Source organism: Phascolarctos cinereus, unplaced genomic scaffold (assembly GCF_003287225.1).
Source record: "Phascolarctos cinereus isolate Bilbo 61053 unplaced genomic scaffold, phaCin_HiC Scaffold_2;HRSCAF=192, whole genome shotgun sequence".
Classification (NCBI taxonomy): Eukaryota; Metazoa; Chordata; class Mammalia; order Diprotodontia; family Phascolarctidae; genus Phascolarctos; species Phascolarctos cinereus.
In genome coordinates, this window is record NW_027555625.1 from 222469895 (window position 1) to 222486971 (window position 17077).

The following is a 17077-nucleotide window of genomic DNA, read 5'->3' on the forward strand; positions in this document are numbered from 1 at the left end:
TTGAGTATGAGTTACCAGCAGATGGTGCTCTTGCTGGTTATTATATCTGGGGCTGTCATCTACCAGATGCCAGTGTTGAGACTCCACAAACCTTTACTTTAAATACATTCCAGTCTTTTATATCTTTATATACATTCACTGTTTATGATAAATATTTAATCCTAGAACTTGTAGTTATAATTTCTAACTCCTAAGGGGAATAGAAATCTTTTCTGGAGTTAGGATATGCTCCTTCCTCCAAGTTGACACATTATAGCAGCTTTTAAAAACTCTATTTCCTTGATGTTTACACTGAGCTGGGAGAGAGATTTAGCTGTGGCATTCTCTAAAACTGCATGGCCACATGCGGTTTTGTTTCCTTGCTTGCCAGCCTGCAGCTGCTCTCAGTAGCTTATTTCTCTAAGGATGGTACTTTGCCCTCATTAGCTAAGACCAGTTGTCTAAGTCACAGCTATGGAAGTAGAGTTCTCTTTCTTTGTTGTCTTCCTATTCTGTGAGCTTTTACCTGTGTCGAAAGGGGGAGGCAATGATATTTGTGGAGACCTAGGCCCTCGATTTAAGTTGTGGTTTGATTCCTTTCAACTGCAACACTTTTCTAAACCTGATTATTTGACAATTTCAACACTTTCTGAATATTATAATAGTTTAATACAAGAGTGTTGTATTCTCCCAAAGCGGAAGGGGCTTTTAAAATTTGTTCTTTTTTCCCTATTGTCAAGAAATTTTTTCTAATGCATCATTTGAAAATGTTGCACAGCAAATGCAAGCTAATATCTTCATAATGGAAAATGCAAAAATTTTTCTCTTTGAAAAAAATCTACATTCATGTATGCAGAAAAACATGAATTATCTATTTTTGTTTGCTCAACAGCCAAAATATTTTGACAACTTTGGGTAGATTCCTTGCCCTTCTACACTTTTAAATATGAGTTGTACCTTATATGGTGGTGTCAACTTTTGTCCACTAAACCAGGGACAGATTCTCATCTAGGAGAAGCAGGCTGGATGCTTTTCCAGTTGTTGGTTCATGATAAGTTGTGAAGGCAGGAATGTGTAATATGTTTCAGCAGTAGTAAAAAGACTGGAGATGGCAGTGATAGAAATACTTCAGAATAAGACACTGCTGAGGAGGGAAAAATTTCATGGGAACCCTGAGTACTAGCAAGGCTTATGTAGATTTTGTTTTCCAGTTTCTTAATCTGAAATGTTTTCTAAGCAAAAAATGCACCAGGGTCAGAAACAAGCAAGCAGATTATGGTAAACATGAATTTATAACTCTTCTAAAGGATATTTATTATGGAAGAGGAATAGTTATGATGTGGTGGCTACCTATTGTTTTTGAGGTTGGAGGCTTTGTATATTGGGCACCACTGGTGGTACCATTGACACTTAGGAGAAAGTTCAGATTAAACAAACATTACTAAGTACCAGTTGTGGTATTAGAATCATAGCTGAATCTTATAGGCTTTAAGCTGTACTACAGTGAGTCCTCAAGAAAACTTTGTGAAATTGGTACTACACTTAGAGATGAGAATATTGAGGCTTAAGTGAATTATATCATTTTTGCTATTAATAAGTGACAGAGCTGAGTCTTTTGGCTCCAGAATTCAGAATTTTTTCCCCCACTACACAACAGAGTCGTCCCCCCCTTAAGCCTTTTGTTCTTTATTATAAAAATATCAATCATGAACTGCTTTGCTTACCTGTTAACTTCTGAATTTCCTTCTGTTCTCTTCTGTGTAAAATGTTTCATTGATGCTGTACTCTTTTTTTACTTTTGTTTGTATCATCTTCCCACTTCCTTCCCATATAGAAGTTTTCCCTTGTAGTAGACAAATATACTCATGCAAAACAAATTTATACATTGCCTGTGCCTGAAATTGTATGTCTCATTCTACAGTAGTCTAGTCTATGAATTCTCTGCCAGGAGTTAAGCAACATAATTCTGGTCTCCTGAAGTTATGATTGATAATGATGTTGATCAGTCATTCAGTCTTTCAAGTAATTTTCCTTACATTATTGCAGTCATTTTATAAATTGTTCTTCTGGTTCTGCTCACTTCACTTGGTATCATTTCACACAAGTCTTCCTAGTTTTCTGTGATACTGCTATCATCATTTCTTATGGCTCAGTAATATTCCATTATACAGCATGTCCCAAAAGTCTTATTGGTGTTTTAAGCTATTAAATCTTTTTTTTTAAAATTTATTAATTTATTTTGATTTATCAACAATCACTTCCATATGCTTTTGAGTTGAAAATTTTTCTCCCCCTTCCTCCCCCCCACCCTTCCCAAGATGGCACACAATCTGATATAGGCTTTACATTTACATACCCATTAAACATACTTTCACATTAGTGAAGTTGTAAGTAAAAATTAAAACCAATAGGAGGAACCATCAGAAAGATGAAAGAAAACTCAACAGAAGGTAAAAATAAGTGATAGCGATTCAACTTTCTTTGGATGTGGACAGCATTTTCCATCCCGAGGCCTCTGGAGATGTCTTAGATTCTTGTAATGCTGAGAAGGGTTCAGTTTAACATTCTTAGTCATTGCATAACGTGACTGTTATTGTCTACAAAGTCCCCTTGGTTCTGCTCACTTCACTCAGCATCAGACCATATAAGTCTTTCCAGGTTTTTCTGAAGTCAGCCTGTTCATCATTTCTTATAGCACAATAGTATTCCATTACATTCATATACCACAACTTGCTCAGCCATTCCCCAGTTGATGGGCATCCTCTCAATTTCCAATTCTTTGCCACCACAAAAAGAGCTGCTATGAATATTTTTGTACACGTGGGTCCTTTTCCCATTTGTTTGATCTCTTTGGGATATAGCCGTAGAAGTAAGCTATTAAATCTTAGTACACTGTATTCCTATACTATAATTTTTTAGCTGTTCCCTGCTTGGTGGCACCTACCTATTTTGTTTCCAGGTTTTTCTACAACAACATCTGTAGATGTTTTTAATGCACATTTGGGTCTTTTAAGACTCCTCTTTTTTTTTCTCCCATTATCAAGTTAGGAAGATGTGTTTGAGGCTAGAAGAAATGTTATTTTATTTTTGTAATACCATACCTATAGAGGGCTAATGATAGAAAAGTAGAGAGAGAACATTAGAGATCACCATAATAAATGTATATTAGTAAATATTGGGCCTAGATTTGGTATTTTCAGATTTGGTAATTTGTAGATGATGGTTTTTTTTTTAAATTAAAGATTTTAACTTAGGAATAGAGAACCATTTGAAGGTAATTGAATCCCCTAAGAAAAGTAAACATTTAGCAAGAACGATAAAGGACTGAAGACAGCGTTCTGAGGTGTATTATTCTCAGGAAGTTTGTTTTTTAAGAACACAGTGATGTGTCATATCAAATCAAGTGATAATTGTTCATTTATCTAAAGACTGGAAGGGATATTGAGGATAATTTGTTGATTCATAGTGTCAAAAACTTAATCTCCACTTTCCTACCTCCAATTCATATATCAGCCTTTTGGGAAGTAGTTGTGATTCCCCACTTTTCTAGAGATACTGCTCTCTTATGTTTATAAGCAATCCCTTAACTAAATGTTATGGCTTTTTCTTTGACTTGATTTTTCTGGGCTTTGTTGATCGCCTACCTCTTGGCAGAGAGAATAAAAGATGGAGAAGGGACTGGCTTTTCTTGATTTAAAGACTGAGCCCAGTTTCTTCATTTAAAAAACTGAAATTTTATTATCTTTTATTTCTCAATATTTATTTCCTTCTCTGCTCTTTCTGCCTTCCTCAGTTCCTCAGCCTCTTCTCTCACTTTCTCTCAGAGAAACATCTCTTGTAACAGAATAAAAAAGAGGGAAAAGGAGTGGCTAGGTGGCACAGTGGACAGAGAACTGGCCCTGGAGTCAGGAGGACCTGAGTTCAAATTCAGCCTCAGACACTTGACAATTCCTAGCTGTGTGATCCTGGGCAAGTCACTTAACCTCAATTGTCTCACCAAAACAAAAACAAAACAAAAAAGGGGGGAAAAAGCAATTCAGCAAAACTAACCATCACATAAAAGTCTCTTATATACAGTTTTCTGCACCTTGTGGCCCCCTACCTCTACAAAGAAACGCATCCTTCATAAGTTCAGAGAAGGAAAAAGTATTGATTGTTCAAGTTTGGAAAGCTAGTTAGTGTGGTAGAACCAGACTATTAGCATCTAAGTCTAGTTGATGTCTATAGGTGACTCTTTTTTGAAATTTATTTTTAAATTTTTTCCAATTAATTTTTTTCATTATTTTCCAATTAATGTAAAAATTATTAAACATTTATTTTTTAAAATATGAGTTCCAGAATTTTGAGTTTCAAATTCTCTCTTTCAAAACATATTTCCATATTAGCTAGGTTAAAAAAAAACCAAGAAAAATAAGTTTAAAAAAATATGCTTCAGTCTGCATCCAGAGTTCATCATTTCTCTCTCTGGAGGTGGATAGTAGTTTCCTTTGGAATTGTCTTAGATCATTGTCTTGATCAGAATAGCTAAGTCTTTCACAGTTGATTAGCCTTATATAATATTGCTGTTACTGTGTACAATGTTCTGGTTTTTCTCACTTCATTTTGCATGAGTTCTTTTAAATTTTCCTTGTTTTTCTGAAACTGTCCTGGTTGTCATTTTTTATAGCACCATCGAGTTCCATCCTGATCATATACCACTACTTGTTCAGCCATTCCCCAATTGATGGGTGTCCCCTCAGTGTCCATTTCTTTACCATCACAAAAAGAGCTACTATAAATACTTTTTTTTTTAAGAAAACAGCTCGGGGGCAGCTAGATGGCACAGTGGTTAGAGCACTGGCCCTGAAGGCAGGAGGACCTGAGTTCAAATCTGGCCACGGACACCATGATACACTAGCTGTGTGACCCTGGGCAAGTCACTTAACCCCAACTGCCTCACAAAAAACAAACAAACACAAAAGAAAAAACAAATAAAAGAAAACACCTCCTTTCCCCTTTTGGGGGAGATACGGACCTAGTAGTGGTATTATTGGGTCATAGTTTTAACCCTTTGGGCATAGTTCCTAGTTGTTCTTGAGAGTGGTTGGACCAGTTCATTAACTCCACCAACAGTCCCAGTTTCCCCTCCAACATTTGTCATTTTCCTTTTCTCTCATGTTAGGCAATCTGATAGGTATGAGGTGCTATGGATGATTCTTCCCTACAGCAATCCAATTATGTAACTATAGATCTTCTCTGCCACCCCCACCCCCAACCCCAAGAAGTCACACTCCATTTCTATTCTTGACCCAATGCCTGCTGTTAGATGTTCCGTCAAATACTGTTTCTACCACATGGTGTCCTTTGAACAGCCATATTGCGTTGTAGCATGTTTGCCAATGAACTATGTTTTTTCTACATTCTTGATAACTGAAATCAGATGCCTTTAAATTTGTTTTTAGAGCATTTGATATAAGATGTCCTTTTGTATCGCTATAGAGAAATGGTTTTAGAGATTCTAGCATTTTATGTCCATTAGGCTGGGGTCCTGAAACTCCTGTGGCTTTCTGGTAAAGGCTATGGACTCTTTCTCAGAATGCTGAATTATGGAATGCATGGAATTACAAAAGAAACCAATTATATTTGACAGTTATTAAAATATTTTGTATAAAAAAGAACGTGGTCCCTAGGTTAATAATTCCTACATTTGACCTCTCTAGTCTTAGTATTCTTTTTCCTCCTCCTACATGGTATTCCATCTTCTGTTTCTGTACCTTTGCACTGATCATTCTTATCACTCTGAATGCTTATTATTTCCTCTCTTTTGCCTAATAGAATGTGTTCTTTCCAGACTTAGCTTAGGTACCACATCTTTCTTTATGAAGTCATTCAAAGTGCTGTCAACTGCTAGTGTCCTCCCTCTTTAGCAATCTTATGTTTACTTATTTTATACTTTCTCTATATGTTTATTTTATGCATATGTCATTTCTACAATTGAAAATAAGTTCCTAAGAACAGAGACTGTCTTCCCCCCCCCCCATCTCTATCACCTAGCGTAGCGTTTGGCACCTAGCAGATACTTAATGCATAGTGGTTGGCTGATTTATTGATGTAACCATTCCAGTGAAACTGTTATTGTTCTGTACAGAATCTATTTCCCTGAGATTCATTTTGGAAACCTTGTGTGTTTAGTCTCTTATCTTGGTGCATGTAACACACGTGAAACTGATCAAACTTTCCGGTAGGGATGGTAGTGGTGGTGGCAGGTTTGTTTAATGCTTTAAGATTTTAGTAGTTCACAGAAACCATGTTTTGAGATTGTATATCAAAATGGGTTAGTACCATATAGTGGTACCTGCTTATTTTGGTACCGATGTTACTTTCATGACTGTAACCTGCCAACTATATAAAATAAAAGCAGTGTTTTTACCAACTGAAGAATAATTTTTCCTTTAAAGGTTATTTATAGGCTATGATGGCTACCAAAAAGAGTTATTTCTGTCTTTCTCTGGTGAGTCTTTTAGAAGGAACACTAGTGCAGTCATCCCATATGTATCGTCTGGGTAAAACTTTAAAGTTTTGTTACTGCTAACCAGACAAAAACAACATACAATACAGACATAGTGACCTCTAACAGTTATAGAATCAAATAGGATCATAGATTCAGAACTAGAAAGGACCTGGAGATCTGGTCCATCACTCTTAATTTTACGAATGCCAAAGCTGGGGCCCAGAGAGGTTAAGCTGTTTTCTCAAGGTCACTCCCAGGCGGAAGTAGCTGTTTGGATTTAAATCCAGTTTTTCTGTGGCCAAATTAAGTACTCTCTGTCACACCGTGTTAACAAATCTGTATTCTTTAAATGACCCAGACATGCAAGTATCATAGAAAAGCTACTCGTCAAAACTTCTTCCTGTCAAAGTATCAAAGATTGTAAATGTTTTTATCTCCTGTAAATTCATTGTTTTTTTTAAACTAATAAGGTTTTTAGACATGACTTTCATTTCTAAATATATTCTTCTCCACCTTTCCTACCCACCAATCTAACCCATGTAATAGAGAATAAAAGAGGAGAAAAATTTCAGCTAAGTTCTGAAATAAGCCAGGTTTGACAATATATGCACTGTACTATGACCATAGTTCCTATCTCTGGAAGGAAGGTGCGTGTTCTGGTCTCTTTTTCTGGGCCAGGCTTGGTCATTATAATTACATAGCATTTGGTTTCATTTCTAAATTAATTAATATGTTAATTGTTGGAGGTCACGTAGAACTCATTTTATATTTACTTCAGTTCATTTTAAAAGTCATGTGCCGTGCACCATGCTTTAGGGGTGTGGGTGGGTGTGCAGGTATACACATTGTGTTCTCTTCCTTCAATCACTCTGCTGCTGTTTTTGTTTGTCCTTTATTCTCAAAGAGTGCCAATGACATCAGCTTGGTTATGTCTTAAATTGCAAGTGAATATGATTTAAGCGAGTCAGAGCTGTCCAAAGTCATCAGTCCCCCTCTTTCCTTCTGAGTCATCTGAGTCCAGTGGCAAGATGTAGGTCAGGATGACTGATGATGGCCCCCTATAGGCGCTGGAGGAAGGACTTCTTTCACTTAGAACTTTCCTAGCAGTATCTTTCTTTCAGCAGTATTTTCTTCTGCTCTATCTTTGGTAGTTTATTGTGCTTATTATGTTGATATATGATATATGGCTAGTCTTTACTGTTTATAGAGCATAAAAAGAGATTCCAGGATACAAATCATGATATAGATAAGGATGGTGAATACATATAGTTTTTCTGGCCTCTTCTGAATTTACAGAATTAACTAGCTCCTACTCAGTACACCCTTTTTCTTTCTTTGAGGCTTTGCTTGTAGCTTTTTTCACATTGTTGTCTTCTCCTAAGTTTATGTTTAATCTTAACTGCCTCTGTATTAGCTTTCTGTGGTCAAGTTCTTTGTTGTTGTTTGCTCATTTCCCCGGTGTGTTTCTTCACTTTGAACTTTGTGTTAAAGTTGGGCTCTGCTCACTGGGCGTGGAGAGATACCGTGCCAAACTTCAGGATTTTTTGTGCTACTGTTTTCAGAGCTACTTCTGGGAGTCTGCAAGTTTTTGATACTTCCAACATGGTATTATCCTGGGAGAGGGGTGGTCACTGGTATTTACCCAGGTCCCCTGCAGCTGCTAGTGCTAGTGCTTCTTTTGGCCCTCCAACTATGACTAGGTCCCTTGCTCCCCTGTGACTGATGACATGCTCCTCTTGTTCCTTTAACTGTGATTGCTAATGGGCAATAGACTTGTAAGTCAGTGCCAGCTGCACCCAGGTACCAGCAGGGTCCCCTTTGATTTCTTTCTGACCAGTTGTCTGACCCCCTTACCATCTCTGGGCTGAGAGCTCTCATAGCTGCTGCTGCTGTTCTCCAAGGTCTGCTATTGGTGTTTTTGCCACTCTCTGGGCCTGCACTCACCCGTGTTGCTGACATTTTCTGTGGACTTCCTAGGTTGTCCTAGGCTGGAAAAATGTCTCTCTCTTACCTTTCCTTGGCTCTTTCAGTATTTCCTTTTTTGCTATGTCACCAGCTTATTTCTTTTCTTTTTTTGGGGGGGGGCAATTGGTGTTAAGTGACTTGCCCAGGGTCACACAGCTAGTGAGTGTCAAGTGTTTGGTCTGAGGCCAGATTTGAACTCAGGTCCTCCTGACTTCAGGGCTGGTGCTCTATCCACTGCACCACCTAGCTGCCCCTTAACTTATTACATTTTAAGTCACAATTATCTAAGATGTCTTTTACTCTTATTACTATAAAACCATTTAAAAATAAATTTTACCCTAATTCTCGTATGTTACCATTATTGGTCATATGTTGTAACCTACTCAAACTCATATTTCTTTCCTTTCTTCTTTCATTCAGTTATATGCAATTATGATTCTTTTAAAATCATGGTATCCTTTGCTTTCTACCTAGGTAGCATGAGCCAGGAGAATTGCACTGGTAAGAATTGAAGTATTCATCTAATTGTCCAAAAAAAATTAAAAGTGGCAAAAGTTCTCTGTATAGAATGTAGAGAAAAAATTCTCCTTATAGAACGTAGAGAGACAGAAGTGCTCATATTTTGCTGGTAGAATTGGAAATTGATACTCGTTTTGGGTAGTGGGCAGGAAGACAAAGCAGTAATCTCTCTGATTTAGGAAATCTCATCATTGTAGAGAATGGGAAAGAGCCTGCAGAAAATACTTAAAGGGTGGTTAGTGTAAATCCAGAAAAGACAAAGAGCATATTTGATTTCATCAGCAAGTCATGCTAGAGTAATTTTCTATTTTTGATAGGGTGGTAGATGTAATTTACCTCTATTTTTAGCCAAACATGTGACAAATGTGTCATGCAATTATCATGGAAAAGATGGAGATACGTGGTCAAAGTGATGCTTTGATGGATCTAGTACGATTTGAATGGCCATCTCCAAATATAGAGTGGTGTTATCTTTGACATCAGACTATTATTGATGGCTATTTTTTGTATCTTTACAGTCTGCTTTAGCATTCATTAGTTCAGTGATGTTCTAGATTTTATTACTCTTTCCTTGTTGATTTCTTGTTGATTAATTTATTTGCATATTTTGTCCCACCCTAGAGTGTAAGCATCTTGAAGGTAGAGATTGCTTTTCATTTTTGTGTCTCCAGTGCCTAATGTGTGCTGAGCAAAATTAAACTGAACTTGGAAAGCTACTCCCCAGTTGGGGTGACCCAAGAATTTGTGCTTGGTCCTGGAAGAGTTAACCTTTTAATATCAGCTATTTGGATCAAAACATGGACAACTACATTTAAATATAATTGATTTTCTTTGTAACACTATAATTTATTATGCATTTTAAAACAGTCTGAGAAGGGTCCATGGCCTTCACACACAACACACACACACACACACACACACACACACACACAACACACACACACACAATTAAAAACCTGCGCTGTAGAGACTGCTTTCTTATTTTCTTTTTCTAATTTTGATTTCTTTTGATATTTAAATTTTATCTTAGTGGTGAGGAAGTCCGCTAGGACAGATTTATATGGCTATACGTATTACCCATATTAATCTAGATTATTCAGTTTATTGAATTATATTTTATTTCATTGATGGTTTTAAAGGATTCTTAACTTTTTAATAGGTTTGGAAGGCATGACATTTGCCAAGGCTTGGTTGGATTTCTAACCAGAAAAAAAGCTATAATTGGACAGGATATTGACTTTCAATTCAGTAGGCATTTGCTGTGTGCCAGGCACCATGATCACTGTTTTGTTTTTTCTTCCAATTTCTTAGTTTGGAATTCACTGATTTTTGTTTTGTTTTTTAAATTCAAATGAACAGTTGGGTTTCTACTTTTGCCTTCTATACCATATTTTGTTGTGTTTGATGTTGAATGAGGAAAGGTGCTATAAGATCATTTATCATCCTTGGTTTTCCTTTTTAGTCCAACAAACATATTTGTTGGTAAAAAAAAAATTCTTCAGTTTATATTGAACAGAAATACAGTTAAATTGAGAAATAATTTATTATTACATGTTTTCTTCTCCCCAGGTCCTGGAGAAATATCCCAATACACCCATGAGCCATAAAGAAATTCTTCAAGTTATACAAAGGGAGGGATTAAAAGAAATCAGGTGAGTTATTTAGATAATGCCATTTAACTTGAACAAAGTATATAATAGTGTTTTCTAGGCATGGACTATGGATGGTCTTTTCAATGTTCCCTTACTCATCTTGTTGTTACAGATACCTCAGTAACTGGAGAAAACTGTTTTATTGAAGTACAGTAATGGTTATTTATGACAACTCTGAACAGTCAACAGAATATTATATTGTGTTTACTACAGTCTGTTCAGTATGGCAGAGAAGTCTGTAATGTATTTTTAAAAAACGAACTGTTAATGTATACCCCAGAGCTTCTTTCTCATGTAAGCCATCTTTTCTGTATAACTGATTTGTCAGGCCTGCTTCTAAAGAAATAAAATTTACCTTGGTTTTCATTTACTCTCAGTTTAAAAGTAATAAAAGCAGTCTGAAGTGCTGATTAACTTTCCTTCAAGTAGCATACGAATTCCTGGAAAATGATGTTTAAATTTTCATAGAATTAATATTTTAAAAGATTCTTATGACAAGTTTTTTTTTCCTTTTAAAGCAGTAACCCTTAATTTATGTGAATCTTCATAGATCAGAAAAACTTTTTGTACAGTTCGCTATTATGAAAAATACCAGTTTCAGACCTGGATAAATAAATGAGACAAGACAATAAATCTTACTGAATGAAACCATTTTCCTTCTTAATGGGGTTGTTTTCCTTATAGATTTAGGAGGAAGCAATAGATGTGATTGATCTTGATGTTGATGAAGCTTTTGTTTTAGTTCTCTATGACTTTATCAGATGATGGAGCATATGCTAGATCCGAGAATACTGACTTAAGCTTGTTACACTGTTTTCCCAAACAAATAGGAAAGGAGAAGAGAAATAAAAAGAATATAGGAAAGGTGACAAATATAGAGAAACTCAAGAGAAACAAAAAGATATAAGACAGTTATTTTGAAATATCGAAAATAGTTTTTCTGGTTAGTGACATTACTTCCGTGAATAGCTATTTCTGGTTTATACCATGCTGTTTTTCTGTTGGTTGAAGGGTCATCCTCAGAGAATAATTATGATTCATTTTACTATTGCCAGATCCCACACAGATAGTTCTGTGGAAAAGCAAAAGATTAAAGGGAGGATAGGATTTCTAGTTTTTTTAGATTTGTAGAAGCTGCCTTCTATAAGAAGGCAGAATTATTCAACTCTTCTTCCCCCCCCCCCTTCTCTACCAAAGATACGTTTCCTTTGTTCAAGGAGAGATATAGCAAAAATTTGGTACTGGAGCATAGAAATACCCAAGATAAGTAGGGGAAAGAAATCCAAGATATAAGTAGGGTTATTGTAAGAGAACCTCATTGCCTTTGAAGACTTCAGATACCCAGGTCCAGACAAACCACGTTGCAAAGTACTGAAAGAACTAACATTTATGATTACTGAGCTACTGTCAGTGACTTGTGAAAGAATTTGGAAAATGAGAGCAAAGAAGGTTAATTGTTGTCTACTTCCTGGATAGGGAGATAGGGAGAAAGAAATCTGCAAATCAGTGAACTTGATTTTTATACCTGGTGATTTAACATTTTTGGTTAATGACTAAAGGCACAGGTACGCAGAACAAGTAGAAGTTTTTAAGAGGCAAATTTAGACATTATTTAAAGGAAAAAATCCTAGCATTTAAAAAGCTGTCTGAAAGTGTAGTGGACTGCCTTCAGGTAACAAATCTTTCATACTAGATATTTTCAAGCAATTAACAACTTGTAGAGTCTCTTGTTTAGTTGTAGGTTGAATTAAGTGGTCCCCATGGTCTCTTCCAACACTGAGATTCTGTGATTTTCAGTGATGATCTCTAGATCTAGTAGTGTGACGTTTTTTAGAATGATTCACATGAAATACATTACTAGGTACATTATAAATTCCTGTTATCAAAGCTCTACTGAGCCCTTACTTGCAGAAACTTACTCTTTTTCCCCTGAATTGATTCCCAGTTTTTCTCCCCACAGAAGCTATACCAAACCTCCTCTTGCCTTTTCTAACCTTTACATATTTCTTTCTCCCCTTCTGTCAGCTGAGGACCTTACCTCTTACTTCAATGAAAAAAAAATTAAGGGCATTCAAGTGAACTCTCTTTGCACCCCTATTCTCTTCATCTCAGAACCCCTTGACATCGTCTTCCGCTCTCTTTTTCCAGATTGAATTGTCTCTGATGACAAAAAGAGCATTCTTGTCTGACACTGTGTATAATATCTTGTAGTAGTCTTTTAACTTTCAGTGATATATTTAGAGTTTGGTTTCTTTTGAGTGATCTGTTTCGTTGTCATTATTTTATATTTAATTTTACTTACATAGCTTTGCATCAGTCTTTACAAATCTTCCGTATTTCTCTGAATTCCTCCTATCTGTCATTTCTTTTTTCTTTTCTTTCTTTCTTTCTTTTTTTTTTATTTCTTAGGGACAGCTAGATGGATAGAGTGTCGGGCCTGGAGTCAGGTAGACTCATCTTCCTGAGTTCAAATCTGGCCTCAGATACTTATTAGTTGTGTGAACCTAGGCAAGTCACTTACCCCTGTTTGCTTCAGTTTCTTCATTAGTAGAATGAGCTGGACAAGAAATGGCAAACTACTCCAGTATCTTTGCCAAGAAAGCCTCAAATGGAGTCAGAAAGAGTCAGATATGACTGAAAACAACTGAACAACAACAGCAATTTCTTACTGCACAATAATATTCCATTACATTTATGCAACATAGTTTTTTCAATTGTTCCTTAATTTCTCTTTGACTTCCTTAAGATACACACACACACACACATGCGTGCGTGCTCGCAAGTACCCGAGAATAACATTTTTTGGTCAAAGGATATTGAAAATGGAGCTGTGTGTCTTGAAATCCACAATAATTGGACCACTTCGTGGTTCTACATAAACATACCCCGTAAATAAATGTGTGTATGTGTGTGTGTGTATGTCTGTCTGTCTGTCTCTCTCTCTCTCTCTCTCTCTCTCTCTCTCTCTCCCCCCATCTATCTCAATATCAGTGAGGAAGAGAAAGATCTTTGTGCCTGTTTTTTCATAGTAATTTCAAAACTGACTTTTCCTATCTTTCCCCGCAAGCCTCTGGTATCTTATTCACATGTCCATATTAAACTGTAATGTCCAGAACTGAACACAGTGCTCCAGATGGGTCTGATGAGAGCAGAGTACAGGACAATTATCACCATCCTGCTTTTGAAAGCTCTTTTAATGTAGTGCCAGATTTCATTAGCCTTTTTGGAAGCACATAATACTGCTGATTTGTGTTAAACATATACTTCACTAAACCCCCCAGATATTTTCTGCATTCAGAAACCCTCAGTAACACTTTAATGCCCATAGAATTAGCTTAAAATTTCCTTAGTCTGACATGCTAGTTTGCTATATAATCTAGTGTGTAATCAAAGAAGATTTCTTAGCTTTATGAGTTTAGGTTGCTGGAATAAAAGTGAGTATTAACAGAAATAGGCAAGTCAAGAGGAACAGCAGCCTTGGAGGGGTGTAGCATTTAAAATATAACAAAAGGGGAAACAGACCTTTATTTGAGCAATGTAACATTTCTTAACAGGGGCTTGCTGCCTGCCAATAAATGAAGTCAGTGGATTTCTTCCATTAATGTCAAAGACCCCAAGCAAAAGGACAGTTTCCCTTATAGAAGTTTTTGGGAATTACAGAACCAAGAACATAGCAGGGTAGATGAAACAAGGAATGGGGCAACATGATTGGTCACAAAGCTAAGGCACAAGGAACAACGTGACTGGTTAGAAGCTTGGTAATGATGGCTAGCAATGAGTGACTGCCCATGGGACTAAAATGTGCTTATTGTCTGAGTCTAGGTGTGAGATAGTGGGCTAGACAATTGGACACTAAACCAAACATATTTGCAAGATAGCTTGGTAGAAGAGCAGCTAGGTGCTGCAGTGGATAGAGCACGAGCCCTGAAGTCAGAAGGACCTGAGTTCAAATCCGGCCTGAGACCAAACACTTGACACTTACTAGCTGTGTGACCCTGGGCAAGTCACTTAACCCCAATTGCCTTAAAAAAAAAAAGATAGCTTGGTGGAGTAAAGATATCAAGCCTAAACTTCCTTGTGTTCACATGCATTGTCCAAGCCCAATTAAATTCCTTGAGGTAAGAAGAGCTGGATTTTCAAACTTGAACTCTGACGTTACAACACAGAAGCACTCACAGGACAAAATTAATTACTTCTAAATACGATCGATGAGAAAATGATACAAGATTAATCAGTCTTCTCAGGGAAGAGACATGCGTAAAAGAAAAGGGTTGTTTTAGACATTTTAAATTTTGCTTTATGTACTTACAATTAAAAAATTTGTGACTACTGTAGCATTAAGGGTGATAGTTCTTATCTTATCAAAATCTATTTTATATCAGTTTTATCATACCCTTGCAGAAGTAGAGGTAATGTGGCAGTTAGTTGGGAAACCCATGCAAATTAGCATAGGCACTGAGAACAGAATTATTTGATAAAATGTATTCAGCTCTAGTTTTGTGGTTTTAGCGCCATTGCTCTGTAGATGATATTGAAAGCTAGTGGTGAAAGAGTATAGAGCCACTACCATACTTTGCAAAACCACTCCTCGACTCAAGGTTGGGGTCCTTCAGGTAGAGCTCCACCCTTCTGCTATCCTTATAATTCACTCAGCTGTGGTTCAGTCACTGTGCTTCTCAGTTTTTCTAAGCTAGACTATGCTCTGCCTAGTTGGGAAGGATAAGAAGAAACTAAAAATTGGGCAAGATTAATAGACTGCCTAGGCAGAAACGAGAAACTAAAAAAGACTTGGGAACTGTTGCGCTCATTTGTAATTCAGAAAGTTGGCAATTGGTGCCTCCATTTGATATGAGTAACTAGATCTAGCAGAGCTTATTTGAATGCACGCTGCAGTCAACCTGCTTTTTTAAGGATTGTGTCAGTTGGTTAAGTATTTATTAAGGGTCTGTTTTTTCCTCCAGGCACTTCGCTAGGCAGTGGGGTTATAAATATCAGGAGTGAAACAATTCCTACTTGAAAAAGCTTATGTTCTAAAGGAAGAGACAACAGGGAAATGTTTACATATACATGGAAGAAATACAAATAAATATATAGAATGCGCAAGTTTATATTTGATTCTAGAGTTTATTGAGTAGAGGAGTGACATCAAATTTGTGCAGCAGTGTGGAAGATGTACTGAAGTACAGAAAGTGAGGGACACCAATTAAGAAGTTACTGAATTAATCTGGGGTGAGATGTGATATAGGCCTTGAACTAAGGTGGTAGTTTTGTGAGTGGAGAGACAGGGCCGGATGTGAAAGATATCGTGGATGTAGAAACTATAAGATTGACAACTGATTAGATATATGGAGTGAGGGGAAGTGAGGGGGTCTAAGATAATGCCAAGATTACAAATCTGGGCCACTAGAAGAATGGCCATACTTTTTCTTGAAATAGTGATTTGGGGGGGGGGGTTGGGGGAGAAAATGAGTTAAGTTTTAAGCATTATGATTTTAGATGATTCCAGAGTCATGGGCTTAAGTCTGTGAATCATCAACATAGAGATAGTATTTAAATCTGTAGATAACTAAGAGAAATAGTATACTGAGAGAAAAGTGGAGAGCCTAGAACAGAGAGTTGGGAGACTTAGTTGGGGTATCACCTAAATGATGAGGAGAGTGGGTAGACCAGTAGGAGAACTAGGAGAGTTTGATGCCATGAAAGGCTAGAAACTCGGAACAAGTGTCTAGGAAGACTGCAGTTCAAATCTGGCATTTGACACTTACTAGCTTTGTGGCCCTTTGCAAGTCACTTACCTCTTCTGCCTCAGTTTCCTTAACTATAAAGTGGGAAGAACAGTAATATTGTGAGGAACAAAAGAGATCATTTATATAAAGCATTTAGTTCGGTGCCTAGATTAATGAATGCTCATTTCCCCCCCAATCCTACCAACATATTTCATGTGATGTTACTTCCTTGGAACCATGCAACTCAGATATTTGATTACTTTTATCTAGAGAGAAAACAATATCCAAAGATGAAAAAACCAACAAGAATACAGATAACTTGAGAAGGATGAGAACTAGGGGGGGAAAAGAGACCATCAGATTTGGCAAATTGATCAATTGCATTTGAGCGATGAAACTGAAAGCTGATTACAGAGGTTTGAGGAAGGAATGAGAGGAGAGAAAGAGGAGGTAGCTAATGCAGACAACTTTTCTAGGAGGAGTTTGGCTAAGAAAGAGCAGATGTATGCAATGTGAGTTTAAGGGGATGGCAAGGTCTAGTGAAGATTCTTTTGGATGGGGCAGGGATGGTGGTGGTAGGAGATTGCATGATTAGCATGTGTTTGATGTATTTAGGTTTGCATTCTTAGCATCTAAGGGGCTATTTATTTCATCTTATCTGTTTTGGATATGCCCTCACCAGGTATGCCCTGGCTTTGGATAGATGGAGATAGCCTACTTAACTTTTGAATGGTTAAGCAGGTTAC

General features: G+C 36.9%; 1 protein-coding gene across 1 annotated transcript in view; it reads left to right on the plus strand.

The window, feature by feature from the left end:
• ASXL2 (ASXL transcriptional regulator 2) overlaps positions 1–17077 on the plus strand; it is a 168049-nt gene that overhangs the window by 59038 nt on the left and 91934 nt on the right. Inside the window, 1 exon segment of the mRNA XM_078149816.1 lies at positions 10523–10605. Within this exon segment, the coding sequence (XP_078005942.1) occupies positions 10523–10605 (83 nt within the window).